The sequence below is a fragment of the Schistocerca cancellata genome, chromosome 8 (assembly GCF_023864275.1).
Source record: "Schistocerca cancellata isolate TAMUIC-IGC-003103 chromosome 8, iqSchCanc2.1, whole genome shotgun sequence".
NCBI classification, from domain to species: Eukaryota; Metazoa; Arthropoda; class Insecta; order Orthoptera; family Acrididae; genus Schistocerca; species Schistocerca cancellata.
In genome coordinates this window covers 242715888-242732157 of record NC_064633.1, presented here as the reverse complement: position 1 = coordinate 242732157, position 16270 = coordinate 242715888, and the positions used below count along the sequence as shown (strand labels likewise).

Genomic DNA, 16270 nt, shown 5'->3' with positions numbered 1-16270 from the left:
TCAGTATGGGATACATACCAGATAGGACTGAGAGGAAACAGAGAAGATCCAAAGATAAGTGAAACATTTCTTTACAGGTTCATTTAGTAAGCACAAAAGCATTACAGATATGATCAACCAACTCCAGTTGCAGACACTGCAAGAGAGGCATTCTAGCATCACAGTGATTTATTGTAAAAGTTCTGAGAGTGTACATTCCTAGAAGAGTCAACAAATGTATTTCTTCCTCCAACATATGTCTTGTGAAAAGCCCATTAAGGTAAAATTAGAGAGATTGGAGCCCACAAGGAGGCTTACCGGCAATTGTTCTTTCCATGAACTATTTGCAACTGGAACAGGAAAGAGGGGGAGTAACATGGTACACAAAGAAACCTCCACCCCACATTGCAAGGTGGCTTGCAGAGTATACATGCGGGTGTAGATGTAGATGGATAAAGAGCAGGAGCAGCAGTGTATATGGCTGGAAAAGATCACACAAGTGTGAAAAGCATAAGCATGTACGGTGAGATGGTATTACGGTTAATGTATGGGACCATAGCAAAAATTCTAAGATGAAAGACAGGAGAAGGTTGAGGATACAAAGTGAGTGAAAGTGGTAAGCAAAGGAAGAAACAAGTTAACTATCATAAAGCAGGAAAGTAACTGGAGCAAGGAAAGTGGGTTGGGTGTAATGATGTGTGAAATGGAGTGAGTATTTGGGAGGCAGGGGGTGGGTGGGTGGGGGGGTCAGTAATGAGGAATATACTGGAGAGCAATATGGTTCAGAAAATTTGGTCTACTAGAAAATATACAGATTGCAAAGTAGCCCATAATAATAAGTGAACTACATTACCACGGAAATAGGCTATCTAGAGTCTTTTTCCTAATCCCAACCTTCCTTAACTACATAGGCAAGGAGTCTCCTTGAACTTATTCTTCATTTCTATAACACCCCCTACCCTCTTCTAGCCTCGGTCTCCAATAACCCCTGCCAACTACTCCTGTTTCCACATCATCCACACACACTGCCTCCCTCCCATCTCCCTCTCCAATCCCACCGGCTTGCTACTCATGTTATTATTTTCCAGTTCTAATTAACCTATACCATACTTTGTTTATCCCTTGGGGTTCACTCTTAACACTCCAACTACTGCTTTACTTTATTCTTCAGCACACACTTGTCTCTCATTTTGTGCCTTAAAGTATTGGGGCTATCCATTTCCCATCAAGCATTTCATCAGTTTCAACAGCTGTACAATCATTTGTAGCCCCAAACCCAGTAGTTGCCCCTCTCCCTACTGCACCCTTCTTCCCAGTATCAACCATAGCGGAGACCATATTTGTCCACTTGACAGCAGCACAGGAAGTGGAAATGGTGGTATGTATGCAAGTTTTGTGGGTTTGTTACGTTTTTGATGATGGATTTTGGCTTAAAGCTAAGGTGCTGTTTGACTTTTCCTAGTTGCTATTTGCTGCTGAACATCTTCTCCACTTGGTGAGTAGTAATATATCCTCATACAGAGGCTTTTTTAAATACTGTATTTACCCGTGTATAAGGCAGCCCTGAATATAAGACGACCTCCTTTTTTTAAGTGTCTCGTTGAGAAAAATCTACTTTTTAACATATTCTGACTCATAAAAATTACAAACTTTTATTGAGGTAAGGGATCTGTTTAAAAAGTTATCATCACATTCATTTTAAATTTATGTCATTTATTGACTGCCTACATTTAGATGATACAGGGAGAAATAAAACAAATGATTTACATTTATTTTTATCTTCACTGCCTTTTTTGTTTACTTAGCCTGTTGTCTGTGGTATCACCATTTTGAGTCATCATCATCCTCCTAACAGGACAGCTGTGAAATGTACATCTCTGTTGTCACAAATAGTTAGCGTTTATTCCTAATATGTTGCAAATTCTGAAGTTGTGGTTATGGCAGAACCTGAGAACACAGGACCCCCCCCTCCCCCCCCCCCCCCCTCTTTCCTGAACACATAGTGGATTTCATTTCTATAGTGATGTGAGAATATTACATCTCTTTCTTCGAAACATATCATCGGCCCACTGCTCTCTCATTGGCTGTGTAGAACCAGCAGGTGACACACCACCAATCAAATTCCATCATACTTCGCAGTAAGCGTCAACAACATTGCTGCACGAAGTATGTAAGTACACCACTGGTCTCCTTCTAGACTTTCAGCATCTCCTGCAGAAATCTATGTAATGTTGAGTATTTGTCCAATTTTAAAGACAGTTCAATTCTGAGTACAAATGGATCCAGGAAAACTGCAGTTTACACATGGTAAATGTTCATAAAAAGCCAAAGTACAACGAAATTTCTGCCTGCTCAACACTCCCCTCCCCACACTCATTGTACTTCTCAGCCAAACTGGGTCACTGTATCCAGAATGAGAATTTCACTCTGCAGCGGAGTGTGCGCTGATATGAAACTTCCTGGCAGATTAAAACTGTGTGCCCGACTGAGACTCGAACTCGGGACCTTTGCCTTTCGCGGGCAAGTGCTCTACCATCTGAGCTACTGAAGCACGACTCACGCCCGGTACTCACAGCTTTACTTCTGCCAGTATCTCGTCTCCTACCTTCCAAACTTTACAGAAGCTCTCCTGCTAACCTTGCAGAACTAGCACTCCTGAAAGAAAGGATACAGCGGAGACATGGCTTAGCCACAGCCTGGGGGATGTTTCCAGAATGAGAATTTCACTCTGCAGCGGAGTGTGCACTGATATGAAACTTCCTGGCAGATTTTGGGTCACTGTTACCCCTCCAATTTTCCGTAGTGCTGTACTTGAGCAACAGTGAAATATGGACGGCAATATCTTCTATGGCACATGTCATAAATAACAATAATAACTAATACATAAATAAAAGATCACAACCACTATTCAGTTCAATTTTAGAACTTTTGCTCGTCCCACTTCTGTAAAGTTTGGAAGGTTCATACTATCTCCAAAACAGGTATTTCGGCTGTAATTTATTCTCGTGAAAACAATTACAGTCCATTTAATATGATTTATTTCATTTGTTAGACATTTCATTTTGGATTAATTTTCAAACCTGATTAAAAACTGAACGATTTTCTCCTTTATTCTAACTTGTGTACAGTGACCATATTTCTCATTTGCAATCCACTTGGAAAGTCATTACTTCCTCATAATCAAATAAGATACTGACTTGGGTTCAGATTCAAGTTATGGTTTCTGAAGGATACGATTTTTGCCTCTGAATGTTATCTTTACTTAAAAAGCTGCAGCTGCAAAATGTATGTATACGGTGTCCATACATGAATGGCAACTTTTACTGCAAACCTGTTCAAATACAATGAAAGTTTGTAAGTTGATAGAATTTAATGTTATTTCCTCCTGTGTTTCACGAACTTGTCAATTTCCAACCAGACCATTAGATTTTTGTAGTGGCTAGGTCTTAGTTTCTTGTGTATCCTTTGCACTAGTGCCACGGATCAACAAGACTGTTCAAGCAAGGTCAATACTGTATCAAGCGCTTCGGCATATCACCTCTCAGGAAATCTCAAGCCTATTCAAACACTAGTATTGTTTGATATGCCCTACCCTTTGGGATCATTAAAAGCAAAATTTGTACACAATCTTAATTGCCAAAGCTTTATCTGTTAACATAAGATGACCCCTATTGTAATCTTTTAGACAATGTGAAAATGCTGAGTTCAGCAGCAATAGTTTAATCTGCAAATATAAGACAACCTCGTATTTTTCGAATGATGAATTTGAGAAAAAAAAAACCTCACCTTATAATGAGGTAAATATGGTATAATGCAGCATTCTCTTCCCATGTATGAAAAGGTCAATCATTACGACACACTTTCCTTTTAGCAGAATATTAACTTCATTACGTGTAAATAGAACAAACATGGCCAGAAGAACTTTACATGATATAATTACACGATGTTACTTGCAAAACTGAGAAACAAAGACAGTGTTAATATTCTAATATCAATCACTAGGTGCACTACACAAAAAGTCAATAACAACCGACAGCAAATTTATCATTAGTTACACATTCATTACCTACAAAATTATATACACTTTTAATGACCTTTTTTAAGGGTTTGTATACTTGTAATTTCTTAGAGTCAGGTATTCAAGGTTATATTGTAGTTACTGCTGAAAGCCACAGATTGTTCTAGTCTGCAATCACTGGCACTTTGTTATTAAGACACAAACAGAACTAAGTGTAGTGGACAAGAGCCAGCTATCTAACATATCAGGTGAACAATGTGGCAGCAGACGAAGTGTCTAACGTTCAGTGATTGCAAGAACAGAGATCACTATTCTGTTTTTGTTTTACAAGAAGTCCTAGGGCATGATGTAGTATGATTAATGGAACGATATGATAGAATGAGGAAGAAATGATGAGTAAAGATGCCCATCATTGGTGAGGAAAAGGTGGGAAACTACTAGAAGAATGGAAAACAAACAGGTGTGAACAAACAGATTCTTAAATGAGCAAGAATAATATTTAAAAAAATATTGCAAAGAAGTTTCCCAAGTGGAAATACAGAATGCCACCAAGAGTTCGACAAGAGGCAGCAGTAAAATAGATTAGATTAAGACATGACAAGAGCCTTGGAACAAGCACTCAGTTGCTGAATTTAAGAGGCAATGGGCAAATGACCAATTAACAATGATGTCATCTCTTCCTCATATACACTTCATTAAATGTTTATTGGTAATGTTGATAACAGAAGGTATGCCATGATTAAATCCTTTTTAATGTCTTAGCTCAAAAAGATGTGATTCCCCTTAGTATTGGCTGTAGTGCACTGGCCAGATCTACAAATACTGTTTTATTTTACCTCAAACACCAAAATGACATTCATCATTGCATGCAGGTGATAAATTAATGTGCAAAAATTCATGTTTACAATATGATGGCCATACGCTTTTGTTTTCAAACGTTATCTATTAGCTCTACTGTCTTCAAAGTAAAGTTTCATAATATATTACTGTGCATTTCAGTCACCAAGAATAAAAATTACCAACTTATCTGAGTAACTACTGAGTCAGTTCTGTGCCAATAACATCGTCTAACTATAAATTAAATGCCAAAATTCCAGGTATGAATGTTAAACACTGTATAAGCCACCATATCAAAATAATAATTGTGGATAAAAGTCTTGAACATTAACACATTTAGCTGACTAGAGAGATTAAAAAAAAAAAAAAAAAGAAAAGAAAGCAGATAGACATTAGAGAACTTATGATACTGACATTAAAAACTGCAATAAGGACAGATCAAATAGAGGGAATGAGGAAATACTTCTAATAACGAATATAAGAAATAGGAATTCCGGTAAATTACTATGAACAATATGACAGACAAAAGTGGAAGAGGCTTAACCCATGACAAGAGCTGCCGTAAGGCAGAATACCATACTATTACTATGAGCAATATAGTGAACACATTATTGTAGTCAAGATGGACACAAGGCCAACCCAACTACCTTTAAAGTAGTAAAAATTCATATGTCTTCATGCTCTGTGGATGGAGAAGAGAGTGCAAGAATTTTTGAGGAGATAAAAGAAATTATTCATATTATTTAGGGAGACAGAAATTTAAATTTGATGGGGAACTTGAATTCGATGGTGTGGAGAAGAGGAAAGATTGTAGGAGAACATGGACAGTGGTAAGGGAATGAAAGAGCTAGCCACCAGGAGGAATTCTGCAGAAAGTACAATTTAATCATTGCTGATAGTTACTTGAAGAATCATGAAAGTAGGCTGTATGCATGGAAGAGATCTGGAGACATCAGAATGTTTCTGATAGATTATGTAATTGTATGACAGTTTTGTAAATCAGATTTTAAACTGAAAATCTTTTCCAGGAGCAGACATGGACTCTGCCCAAATTTATTGGGCAAGTCAGAACTAAATAAATAGCAGAAAAGTAGAAAATTAAGGAGTGGACCTTGATACACTGGAAGAGCCAGTGACTGTTGATAGCTTCAAAGGGTTCATCAGGCAACAACTGATTGAAACATTGGAATGGCATACAATATAAGACAAATTAGTAGCTTTGAGGCATGAAATAGTAAGGTCAGCAAATGATCAAATAGGCATAAAGACAAGGCTTACCAAGCAGAAATCTGGAATGGAAATTTAACTTCAAAAATAAGGAATAAAAACTTTGAGGTCCGCAGATGGTATTGTAATTCTGTGACAGATGGCAAAGGTCTAGGAAGATCAGTTAAACAGTCTTGAAAGGAGGTTAGAAAATGAATAGCAATAAAGGCACAACAAGAGTAATTAAAGACAGTCAGATAAATTCAGGCGATGTTGAGAGAATTACATGATAAAATGCTACAATTTGAGTTTTGTTATTTGAGCAGCTAGATAACTTAGTAAGGTACTGAGGAATAAAAGCACTAGCAAGAAAAGTGTTTCTGAAAAAGAGAAATCTGTAACACTATATACAAATTTAACCATGTTTAGGAGTCTTTCCCAAAGGTATTTGTCTTGGTAGCCTTGTACAGAAGCAAAACGAGGACAATAAACAGTACAGACATGAAAGAGAATAGAAGACTGAGTGCTGCAAAAGAATGCTGAAGATTGTAAATACGCTAAAGAAAGCTCCTTGTGGAATGAAAATAATTTAGAAGATAATGTTGAAGATGACATGCTTAAATCTAATAACTAATGAGGAGGTTCTGAATACTACCTGGGAGAAAAGTGATCAGTCAACAGGTCACTTCCTGAGGCATCAAGGAATTGTCAGTTTGGTAATGGAGGGAAGTGTATGGAGTCCACCTCCTTAGCTGAGTGGTCAGCACTTCTGACTGTCCTGCAGAGGACCCAGGTTCAGTACCAGTACTGGCAAGGATGTTTCCTTAGTGGGAGGACTGCAATGCGAAGTAGCAGCTCCAAGGTCATAAAAGGCAACTGGTGAGGACAGCAGCGTGCATACTACATGCCCACTCACAGCATATCTGAATGATGCCATATGGCAGAGGACAATACAGTGGTCACTAGGCATTGTGCAATCATGGGCCTAATGACAGAGTTTAGTTTATTTTAGGGTTATGTAGGGGGGTAAAAACGGCAGAGGTAGACCATGGCTTGACTACAGTAAACAGTTTCAAACTGATCTACAAGGGAGTGCTGGAAAGTAATTCCTCTAAATTTTTAATGTTAGTAGTTTTAAACCTTATTAAATAAAACAAAAAATAATATTCTACATCTTCATTCTTCATGTCTATATACGCTGCCCTACCCTCTCCCCACCATGTCCCTGTACATCCCCACAAGCACCATTTTACTGTCCCTCACATCTACCCCATTCTCCCTCCCCATACCAACCTCCACCTTACCTCCATCACCCAGACTGCTTCTCCCATCATGCATGGTCGCTCGCAATCTGGCCTCAGTATTTAGCAGCCTTTCTGTCATGCCTGTCTGCAGTTCAACATCTCCCTTACATGGTGAGTAGCAATCCATACTTTGCATAATACTGTCATTATTTCATCCTGGATTTTCCAGTGTTTTATTTATTTCTAAACATAGACACCCTGGCAATAAACACCTTCTCCCATAAGAGGCCACTTTGTTGATACCATCACTCTAGAATGTTTCACTTTGTTGACAGAGCTACAATTTCACCTCTCCTTGTACGGCTTCATCACTATCCAAGTGAAGTCCTCGAACATGTTCTTTAAATTTTGAAAACAGATGAAAATCAAATGGGGCCAAGTTAGGACTGTATGGAGGATGAGCAATGACAGTGAACCCAAGGCGTCAGATTATTTCAAATGCTGCAGCACTCATGTGTGGGCTGGCATTGTCATCATGAAGGAGACGGTGCTCCACATGTGGACAAACTCTTTAAATTCAAAACTTTATAAATGCATGCTATTTCTCACACATTGACATAGTTATGTTACACCCACCATGTTAGATGCTACAATTCACAGGTCTTGTGTCAGAGAGCTGCAAATATGTAGAAATGAAGATTAAAGATGTTGAATGTTAATCACCTTTGTTTTATTTAAAAAACTTTAAAGAGTTTTCACGTAAAAAATTTGGAGGCATTACTTTTTAGCATGCCCTCATAGGTTGCAGTAGTTATGCAATGATGAAGAGGTTTCCACATGAGACATTAACATGTACAGCAGCATCAAACTAGTCTTTGCTCTGAAGACCAAAACAACAACAAGGACAGATAACCACCTGCTATACAGAATGTCATCATATAATGTCAGACAGAGGAAAAAGTGTGAGTAATGCTTTGATGAAAAATTTAACAATAGGCACGTAAAATAACCTCTGTATCTTATTTGTGTCTGTTCACCACTAATGTATCTTCCACATAGTAAGTGGTTGCCTGTTCTCCAACCATTTTTTAACTTTCAACCAGAACTTTCATATTAAGACCAGTTTAAGTACAATGAATTTGAAAAAGTAATAATTACATGAAGACCTGAAAGCAATTAGTTAGATATATATCAGAATAAAAGACATAGAATAAACTGCACGTCACAGTTGATAAGAGAAAGAAAAAGACGAATAACAAAAAGGAAACCATGTTCTTGATTAGTTGCCCTGACAAATGTTGTTGAGAAAATATATATGGATTGTGAATGAACAAAAAAATAACCCGCAGACCAATATTCCTCCTACCTTTCAACATATTTATCTATGAGTCTCTCATTTTTTTAATTAATTGTCTCAGTAACAGTAGCACATTAAATTCCAAACAAATCTGGAAGATACAAGAAAACTAATCAGGAAGACCCAAGTGAGACTTACTGGACAAGATGGAAGGGCAAGATGGGTTGTGGGGTAGCAGATGACATTTGAAATCCTGAGAACTTAGGAGTCATGCTAATAGGAAAAGCTGAGTCAGAGTTGAGAAAATATATGAAATGAGTCACAAAGATGGAGAGTGGGAGAATTAAGTAGAGAAAAAATGTTATGGGAGGGGAAAAGCAGAAGAATTAACATGAAAATGGAAGACAAGTAAGGAGAGAACAAATAAAGAAAGGAGAATAATACCACAAAAAATTGACATCTTGTACAGCAAGTTACTGCCTATAAAGTTCTGAGGATTTGATACTGTGAGGGAGGACCCAAATAGTAAGTGTAGTAATATAAGCACTGATGTCAAATAACTACCATTTAGAGGACTTTAGCACAAGATATCACACAGGAAAGTACAATAAGAAAAAACTGTGTTTTAACAGGATGTCTTTTTTATTTAGGTGAAGTGGGTTCGGAGAAGTGATGTGGGGGTGGGGTGGGGGGAGAACATAAATATTATCCTTTTAAAAAAAAGGCCCCAGTCTGCTACAAGAGGATACATCAGCATGTAAGAGTTAAAGTAGTGTGTGGGGTGGCATTCTTCATAGATTTATGAACAAAACAGTTTTAGTCTTAACTTCATTTAATTTATATGAACTTTTAGTCAACAATTATTTTCTAATGATTGAAACACACAAAGGGTTATATTAATAAAGATGAAAGATGTTTTTCTTAAGTGCCATGAGAGCTTTATGTGAGAGTATGCTCAACTTCACCTTAACAAAAGCCAAGTAGCAGCTGCGCTACACTGAAAATGAGACCCCAGATTGATCAAGATCAGCAATAGGTGAATATAGCGTGAATAATAAAATTCTTCATTACCAATATACTACAATTTTATCACAATTATCTTTTAGGTTTCTGTTTCACTAATATTTCAGCATATAGCAGTGATAATCATTCTTGCTGTAAGACTGGCCACCTCAGATCATTTAAACAACAAACTCAGCAATAGGAGTAAAAGTTGTTCAACATTGCAAATGAAAATAAAACTATTTTATACGAACTAACAATTGCTGAATCTCCACCATTATATGGCTCCCTGAGGAGCAACATCTTTAGCTACCCACCATCAGGTTTGGCAACCTGTAAGATGGGACTCATGGAAAACTATGCAGATGCAGTGCCACTAAGCTAGTGCCCTATGTTAAATGAACCAAATTGTATGTACAGTAAGTCAAATGTGTTCATGCAACATACACTCATACACTGCTCTAGACAGGTCATGAGAGTCTGTCGGACCCACCTGGCCACAACTATCCATGTTAATCTCAGTCCACATACATCAGAAATCAGTCCACTGGTCTCACCTTCTATATCCAAAATGACACAGAGGCTTCTGAAGTTCTTAGCCTGTTAGGGGATTCAGCAAGATACCTGCCTCCTGATAACTCCCAGGGTTTGAAAGGGCAGAATGTTCCTATTACCCACTCTCAGCAGATCATTACATATGTCCATAATAGGTAAATGAATCATCACATGTGTCCACAATAGGTAAATGACACCTGGGACTAGTGATGCAAACCTGCATGCTCTGCATCTGTGTTCCACCATGTGTTCCACCATGTTTGCATTTCTCTAACAAAATGTAATTAATCGCTTCATAAATGGGCTCACAGCCTTCTGTAGTCTACAAAAGTGTTCTCTGACTGCAAGAAATAATAAAATATTGTAAGAAATAATAAAATATTGCATATAAGGACAGAGTTGTGTACAAAAGGGGCGTGGCACTGCACACTGAAACAAGATGGTTTTTACACAATTTGTAACATGAATTACACTCTGAAAATTGGCAACGAGACTTGTAATAGGCTACAGAACTATCTGGTGGAAAGAAAAAAAATTCAAAATTTATAACAAATTTTACATACATCCCCCCATTAACCAGAACAGAAGGCCTTCACCAGTTTGCATTGCTGTACTTTGAGTTTAAACAAGCAAATCAAGGGGTAACCATACTTCCAGCCAGGAACATGACCCAGAGGCCCACCAATCAGACAGAAAATCACTTCTTTGGTATCCAAAATAATTTTGGGCAAGTACTGACCTCTAAGCTCCACACATGAGGCTGTCTAAGATATTATGTGGTGTTCATATGATTACTTTCTTGGTTACGGGCTCTTCCTTCCTCTGTAGCACCGTTACTTCTGACACTCTTACTGAAAGATGTTTGGCATCTCTTATTAACCAATTAACCAGAGAAATACCAAACACAATATCTTGTATTTAGTTTCACTTGTTTACAAGTTTATTTCTACCAGAACCCAACTGAGTGGTGATAAGCAGCACTTTAATTACCACTTCATTAGTAATTCTCATATTATCTGATCTGATCAGTCCAGTTCCCTTCATAATGTTTATGAACAACCAAGATAAGCAACCTTAAAACTTTACATTAGGAAGAAATGTCATAGCTTAGTGGTAGATTATTTAACCAATTTATTACTGATGTCTACCGTTAAATGACTTGCCATGATACTGCTCTAGTATACACTTAGTTCATTCCTAACACTGTCTGTGTAACCATCTGCTAATCAAAGTTCACAGGCCAATGACACTAAATACAGCAAGACACAATCAATACCTCCACTGTCCAAAAGTGATGGTTTGACAATGCCATTACAGCAGTGTTAATAAAAAACTGTTTTCCAAAATTTCTTCACCAAAGACAACTAGAAAATATTCCAGAATTTGAATCAAGAACTGCTGCCTATATGAGTAACTCCTCAGTGTAGTAAAGTAACTCAAATCACTTAGTAATGGGACGTCTTCCAGCCCAGAATGCATACAAATTAGATTCCTTTCAGAGTAGGCCGATATAACAACTCCATACTTAGCAATCATATACAACCACTCACTCTCCTAATGTCAGTTTTCAATAGGATTTTGAAACATATACTGTGTTCAAACATTATGAATTACTTTGAAGAAACCAATGTATTGACACATAGCATGGATTCAGAACATATTGTTCTTGTCCAATGCAACTAGTTCTTTATTCTCATGAAGTAATGAGTACTACTGACAGAGTATCGGAAATTGATTCCATATTTCTAGATTTCCAGCATGCTTTTGATAGCATTCCTCACAAGCTTCTAATCACATTGAATTCCTATGGAGTATTGTCTCAGTTGTCCAATTGGATTCATGGTTTCCTGTCAGAAACGCCGCAGTTCATAGTAATTGATGGACAGTCATCCAGTAAAACTAAAGTGATATCTTATTTTACAATCTCTGTTGCTTCAGACATTCATGCATGTCCAAAGGAACAGACATTGGCAATGATCTGTAGCTGTATTAATCTTATGAAATATATTCACAATTGCGAATTCTGCTGACATCAGCTGTATCAAGTACGGAATTATTACCTATTGGTAACACACAAAACTTTGTGCCAGACTGAGATTCGAACTCGGATTTCCTGCATATCATGAGCAGTCGCCTCGCCCATCTTGGCTGTCTATGCATGCTCCCCTGACTGGCCCACACTTCCATATGGCACACTGTTTATGGCATGTGATTCAATGCCTCCTCTATGTGTTGAGTAGCAATCTATTCTTTCCATATTATGATACACAGTTCTATACGTTTAAGCATCGTGTCATCTATGGACAGATGCTAAGAACTAGTCACACAGTAAATTTTGAGGTTTTTCTTCAAAGTAACATCCTGCTGTGTGGTGTAAAACATTTTGCTTTTGTAGGTTTCCCGGTGCATTCAAGGTATGATCAAACATCTCCCACTCTTGCCATGTTTTCTGAATTACAAACAGTTCACAAAAAATGGTGACACCAACTGACACCTACATCTTCTTCCCTGTCTTTCTATTTTGTATCTAATGTCATCCCGACCTCACTGATATACTAGTTTTCTGTAGCTGCTGCAGTAGCAGTCATTGACACAATTTAATGTCTTCAGACAAATCACAACTATTTTCCATCCACTCAACACTGTCAGGACTATAATAATCAATACTAGTTTCTACTTGCCTGCCAGTTTCAATACCTTCAGAATCTTGCTCTGAAACACTCTGCAAAAGTTCTAAATTTTCTATTACTTCCTCATCTGACAGTCTATGAGTCATTTTCAATACCTGCATTATGACTTACACACAATAAGCACTTGAGGTAAAGCAAGATGCAATAATCAGCTCAGAAACTTCAGTATACATTGTAACATGTGGTCACAGTCACGTGAAACACAACTGAGCATTTGCAGTGCTCTCAGGAAACAAGTGCATAAACAAAGTTAAGCAGTCAAGATGACCACTACCATGGTTCTAAGTATACAATGAAAACTGAAAGCAATGAGTATAGCTACAAATCTGTAAAATCTACAATGCAATTTCTGTTGAAAAGAGATAAAAGTCACAAAATTTCAAAGTGTTATGAAAAAAAAATGTGCTATCATTATATACAAATACTGAAAACAGTCAATTTGATTGCCTCTACCTCTCTAGTGTTAAACATTAGTCTAGATTGACAAGTAAACAACTAAGTAGTAATTTTTGATCAGACACTATGAAAGTGAAGTATTAATTTTTGCTGTACAAAAATTTGTGGCCTCTCACTGTTTTCCATTCATTTCTATGGTATTCTTGTTTTGGATTATTTTGTTTTAGTATATCCTTTCTCTTCCTTTTTCCTCCTCTTTCCTTTTTCCTTCACTTTCGCCAATGAAGGACACTGTCTCCTTCCACTTGACTTCTGTTCTCTTTTCTTCACTTTCTATCACTAACTGATCAAATTATCATAACATTTGGTCAACTTTAAAGTACTTGTACATGAACTGTTACAACCCATTGTCAACTTTCATTTTCTCTCCGGCTTTCCTTGCATACTGAACAGCTTCTACGAGCAGCCTTTCTCCTATTTCTTTCCCTCTCTATTTCTCACCTGTAGGAACATCTTCTTTTCAGACAAATCTGAAACTATAACCATCTTCTGCCCTCATACACAGAACCTCTGTTTCTGTTTATTGCCTTGGTGAATTATTTATGCATTATTCTATACAAGGATTCACCTAACATTCAAATTTAAAGGTAAAAATACTATCACTCTCTATCCCAGTGAATTAAAATAACAAAATTTCCAGGTTTCCTGCTACATGAGGCCATCAAAATGGAGTGATGCTTCAACAAGTACCACTCCCATCATCTTTTGGTGAAGTGAGATGATGGAAAAAGGAAGGAACGAAGATTAGGATTTAACATCCTGTCAACAGTGAGGTCGTTAGAGACCAAACACAACTGTCCAAAGGAATCATCCCTGCATTTGCCTGGAGCAATTTAGGGAAATCACAAAAAACATAACTTATAATGGTCGGATGTGAATTTGAACCTTCATCCTCCCCAATGTGAGTCCAGTGTACTAACCACTTTGGGTGACACTCATCGAAACATCATACCATTCTGGTGGATTCTCCTGGCTGGAAACCTGAGAACTTTATATTAGTCAGGCAAAATACTTAAGGTATCTATAAGAATATAATATAACTACAGGAAGGCAGCACAGGCAATGCATCGTATATGGGGAAGAATGAACGTGATTTCACAAAACTGAAAAACACTAATCAAAATCAGGTACAAGATCATAGTTGGTAATATCACTATTTTCTATTGTATAAAAAAAAATTGATTTTTCTATACAAAAAAAGAGAGTTTCAAGTATTCCAAAAGCATTGTGCATATTTGTAGGGAGGTGACATTCAACAATAGGCTATTTACACTTATAGAATAAGGAGGAAAGAATCTTCTCTCTACCAACTTCACAAGATGCTTCCCATAAACAAAGACATATTTTTCATGCGTGTACGTGCAGAGAGAAGAGCTAGATAGAAAGAGTTTACCATTAGCAGAACGTGGCACATTGCCTGAGGGAAACAGCTCCAGTTGGTTCGGTTTTGGGTGCACAGGAGAAGAGGCCAGTGAAGAGCCTACACAAGACATCAGAAGGAAAGATACAAGGATATAGTTAGTTAAAACACACACACACAAACAGCCACTGATTTTGGAGAATTAGGGGCAAAAGAACAGATGCTATTACAGAGAAACAAGCACACAACAATAAAATCTCTTGAACAAAAAGGGTGAACGCAAGAAGAATGTCATAATAGTTTTTTGAAAAAACTTTGAATACTTTTAGAAACAGATTTGTATTTACATGTGTTAAATAACATCAAACAAGCTTCTTTACACACACAAAGATATTAGAAGTGCTTGGATGTAATACTTATGACGACTGATAAAGCAGTGGCAAATGTTGTAACATTTATAAAAACAGTTCAGGTTAGTGAGGCAGAGCATACCACACACCAGAAGTCAAACTAAGTGGCTTAAGTCATACTTACAGCTCAAACATTGTAGAACAATTTTGAAATGTAGGTATGCAAGCAAGTAACTGGAAATACAGTCTTGTGCAACATTCGTACATATAATTCCAGTGTGTGAAGTGGAATGGTGCAGACAGTTAAAGAAGTTAGTATTTCAGATAAAAACAGTTATGGAAAACAATATTAGATTTCACTCAAGTTCAAAATTTGCCAGTCTGGCCTGTGTGGCAGTGGATAGAACCAGATATGGACACCGAACACCAACACCATTCAAGCAAGGTCAGTGGGAGAGTGTTACAGAAACACTTATCAGCACCAACACCATTTCAAATGCAAAATCATAAATTTTGTATCACCTTTTACTGGTGGGGCATGCCAGGGATCAAATGGATCATCATGCCTTGCTCTGCCGTACTGACCCGTACTGGCTGCAGGGTGATGTGGATGCGTACCATTCAAACCATCTGTCAGGCCTTCAACATGCAAATCGTGCAGAGTCTTTGGCACAAACTCAGACTTGGGTCGATTTGCTGCTTCCTGTTTCCTGCAAATTTAAAAGCAAATTTTAGAGACTGTTTTGTGTAAACTTTAAAATCTTAAATTAGTACATCCTACAAACAATAAACATGAGCAATGAAGTCTAAAATTATAAAAATGTAATACTATATTACCCCTTGCTCCAGTTACCATTTCATCCTCCATGAAAACTTCTATTGAATTATAGCAATTCACCAATAGCACTGTCTCCACAGGGTACTTCCTTGTGGTTCCCACTTCTTTTGAATGGTCTATTCTCTTACATTCTCATAAAGTTAATAATCATAACTTTCATAAAATATTGTGCACTTATAAGGGAAAATAAGGCAAAAGTTTAGTTTCTTTGCTAATTTAAACTGAACTGAACTGACTTTATTGCCCAAAACTAAAGCATTTACATGAGTGTAAGGCTTGTATAAGCAACATCAATTTAAAACACAAGAAGGCACAAATGAGTATGTAATTATTAACTGAATGTTAAATAGTTCAGAAAATCGTATAGAAAAGACAATTGCCAATAAGTACTTTTCCTCAACAGTTAACAATCACTGAGAGGACAGACCACTACCGTAT

General features: G+C 37.3%; 1 protein-coding gene across 8 annotated transcripts in view; it reads right to left on the bottom strand.

Annotated features, from left to right (window-relative positions):
* The window catches only part of LOC126095726 (endophilin-A), a 536080-nt gene that overhangs the window by 14453 nt on the left and 505357 nt on the right, over positions 1 to 16270 (bottom strand). For 5 of the 8 annotated variants that reach the window (XM_049910481.1, XM_049910480.1, XM_049910482.1 and 2 more), the window contains 2 exons: positions 15517 to 15704; positions 14678 to 14764 (listed from right to left, as the gene is read on the bottom strand). In XM_049910481.1, coding sequence (XP_049766438.1) covers positions 14678 to 14764; positions 15517 to 15704 — 275 coding nt within the window. The remainder of the gene's footprint in view (positions 1 to 14677; positions 14765 to 15516; positions 15705 to 16270) is intronic. The other 3 variants (XM_049910486.1, XM_049910484.1, XM_049910487.1) reach the window with 3 other exon arrangements.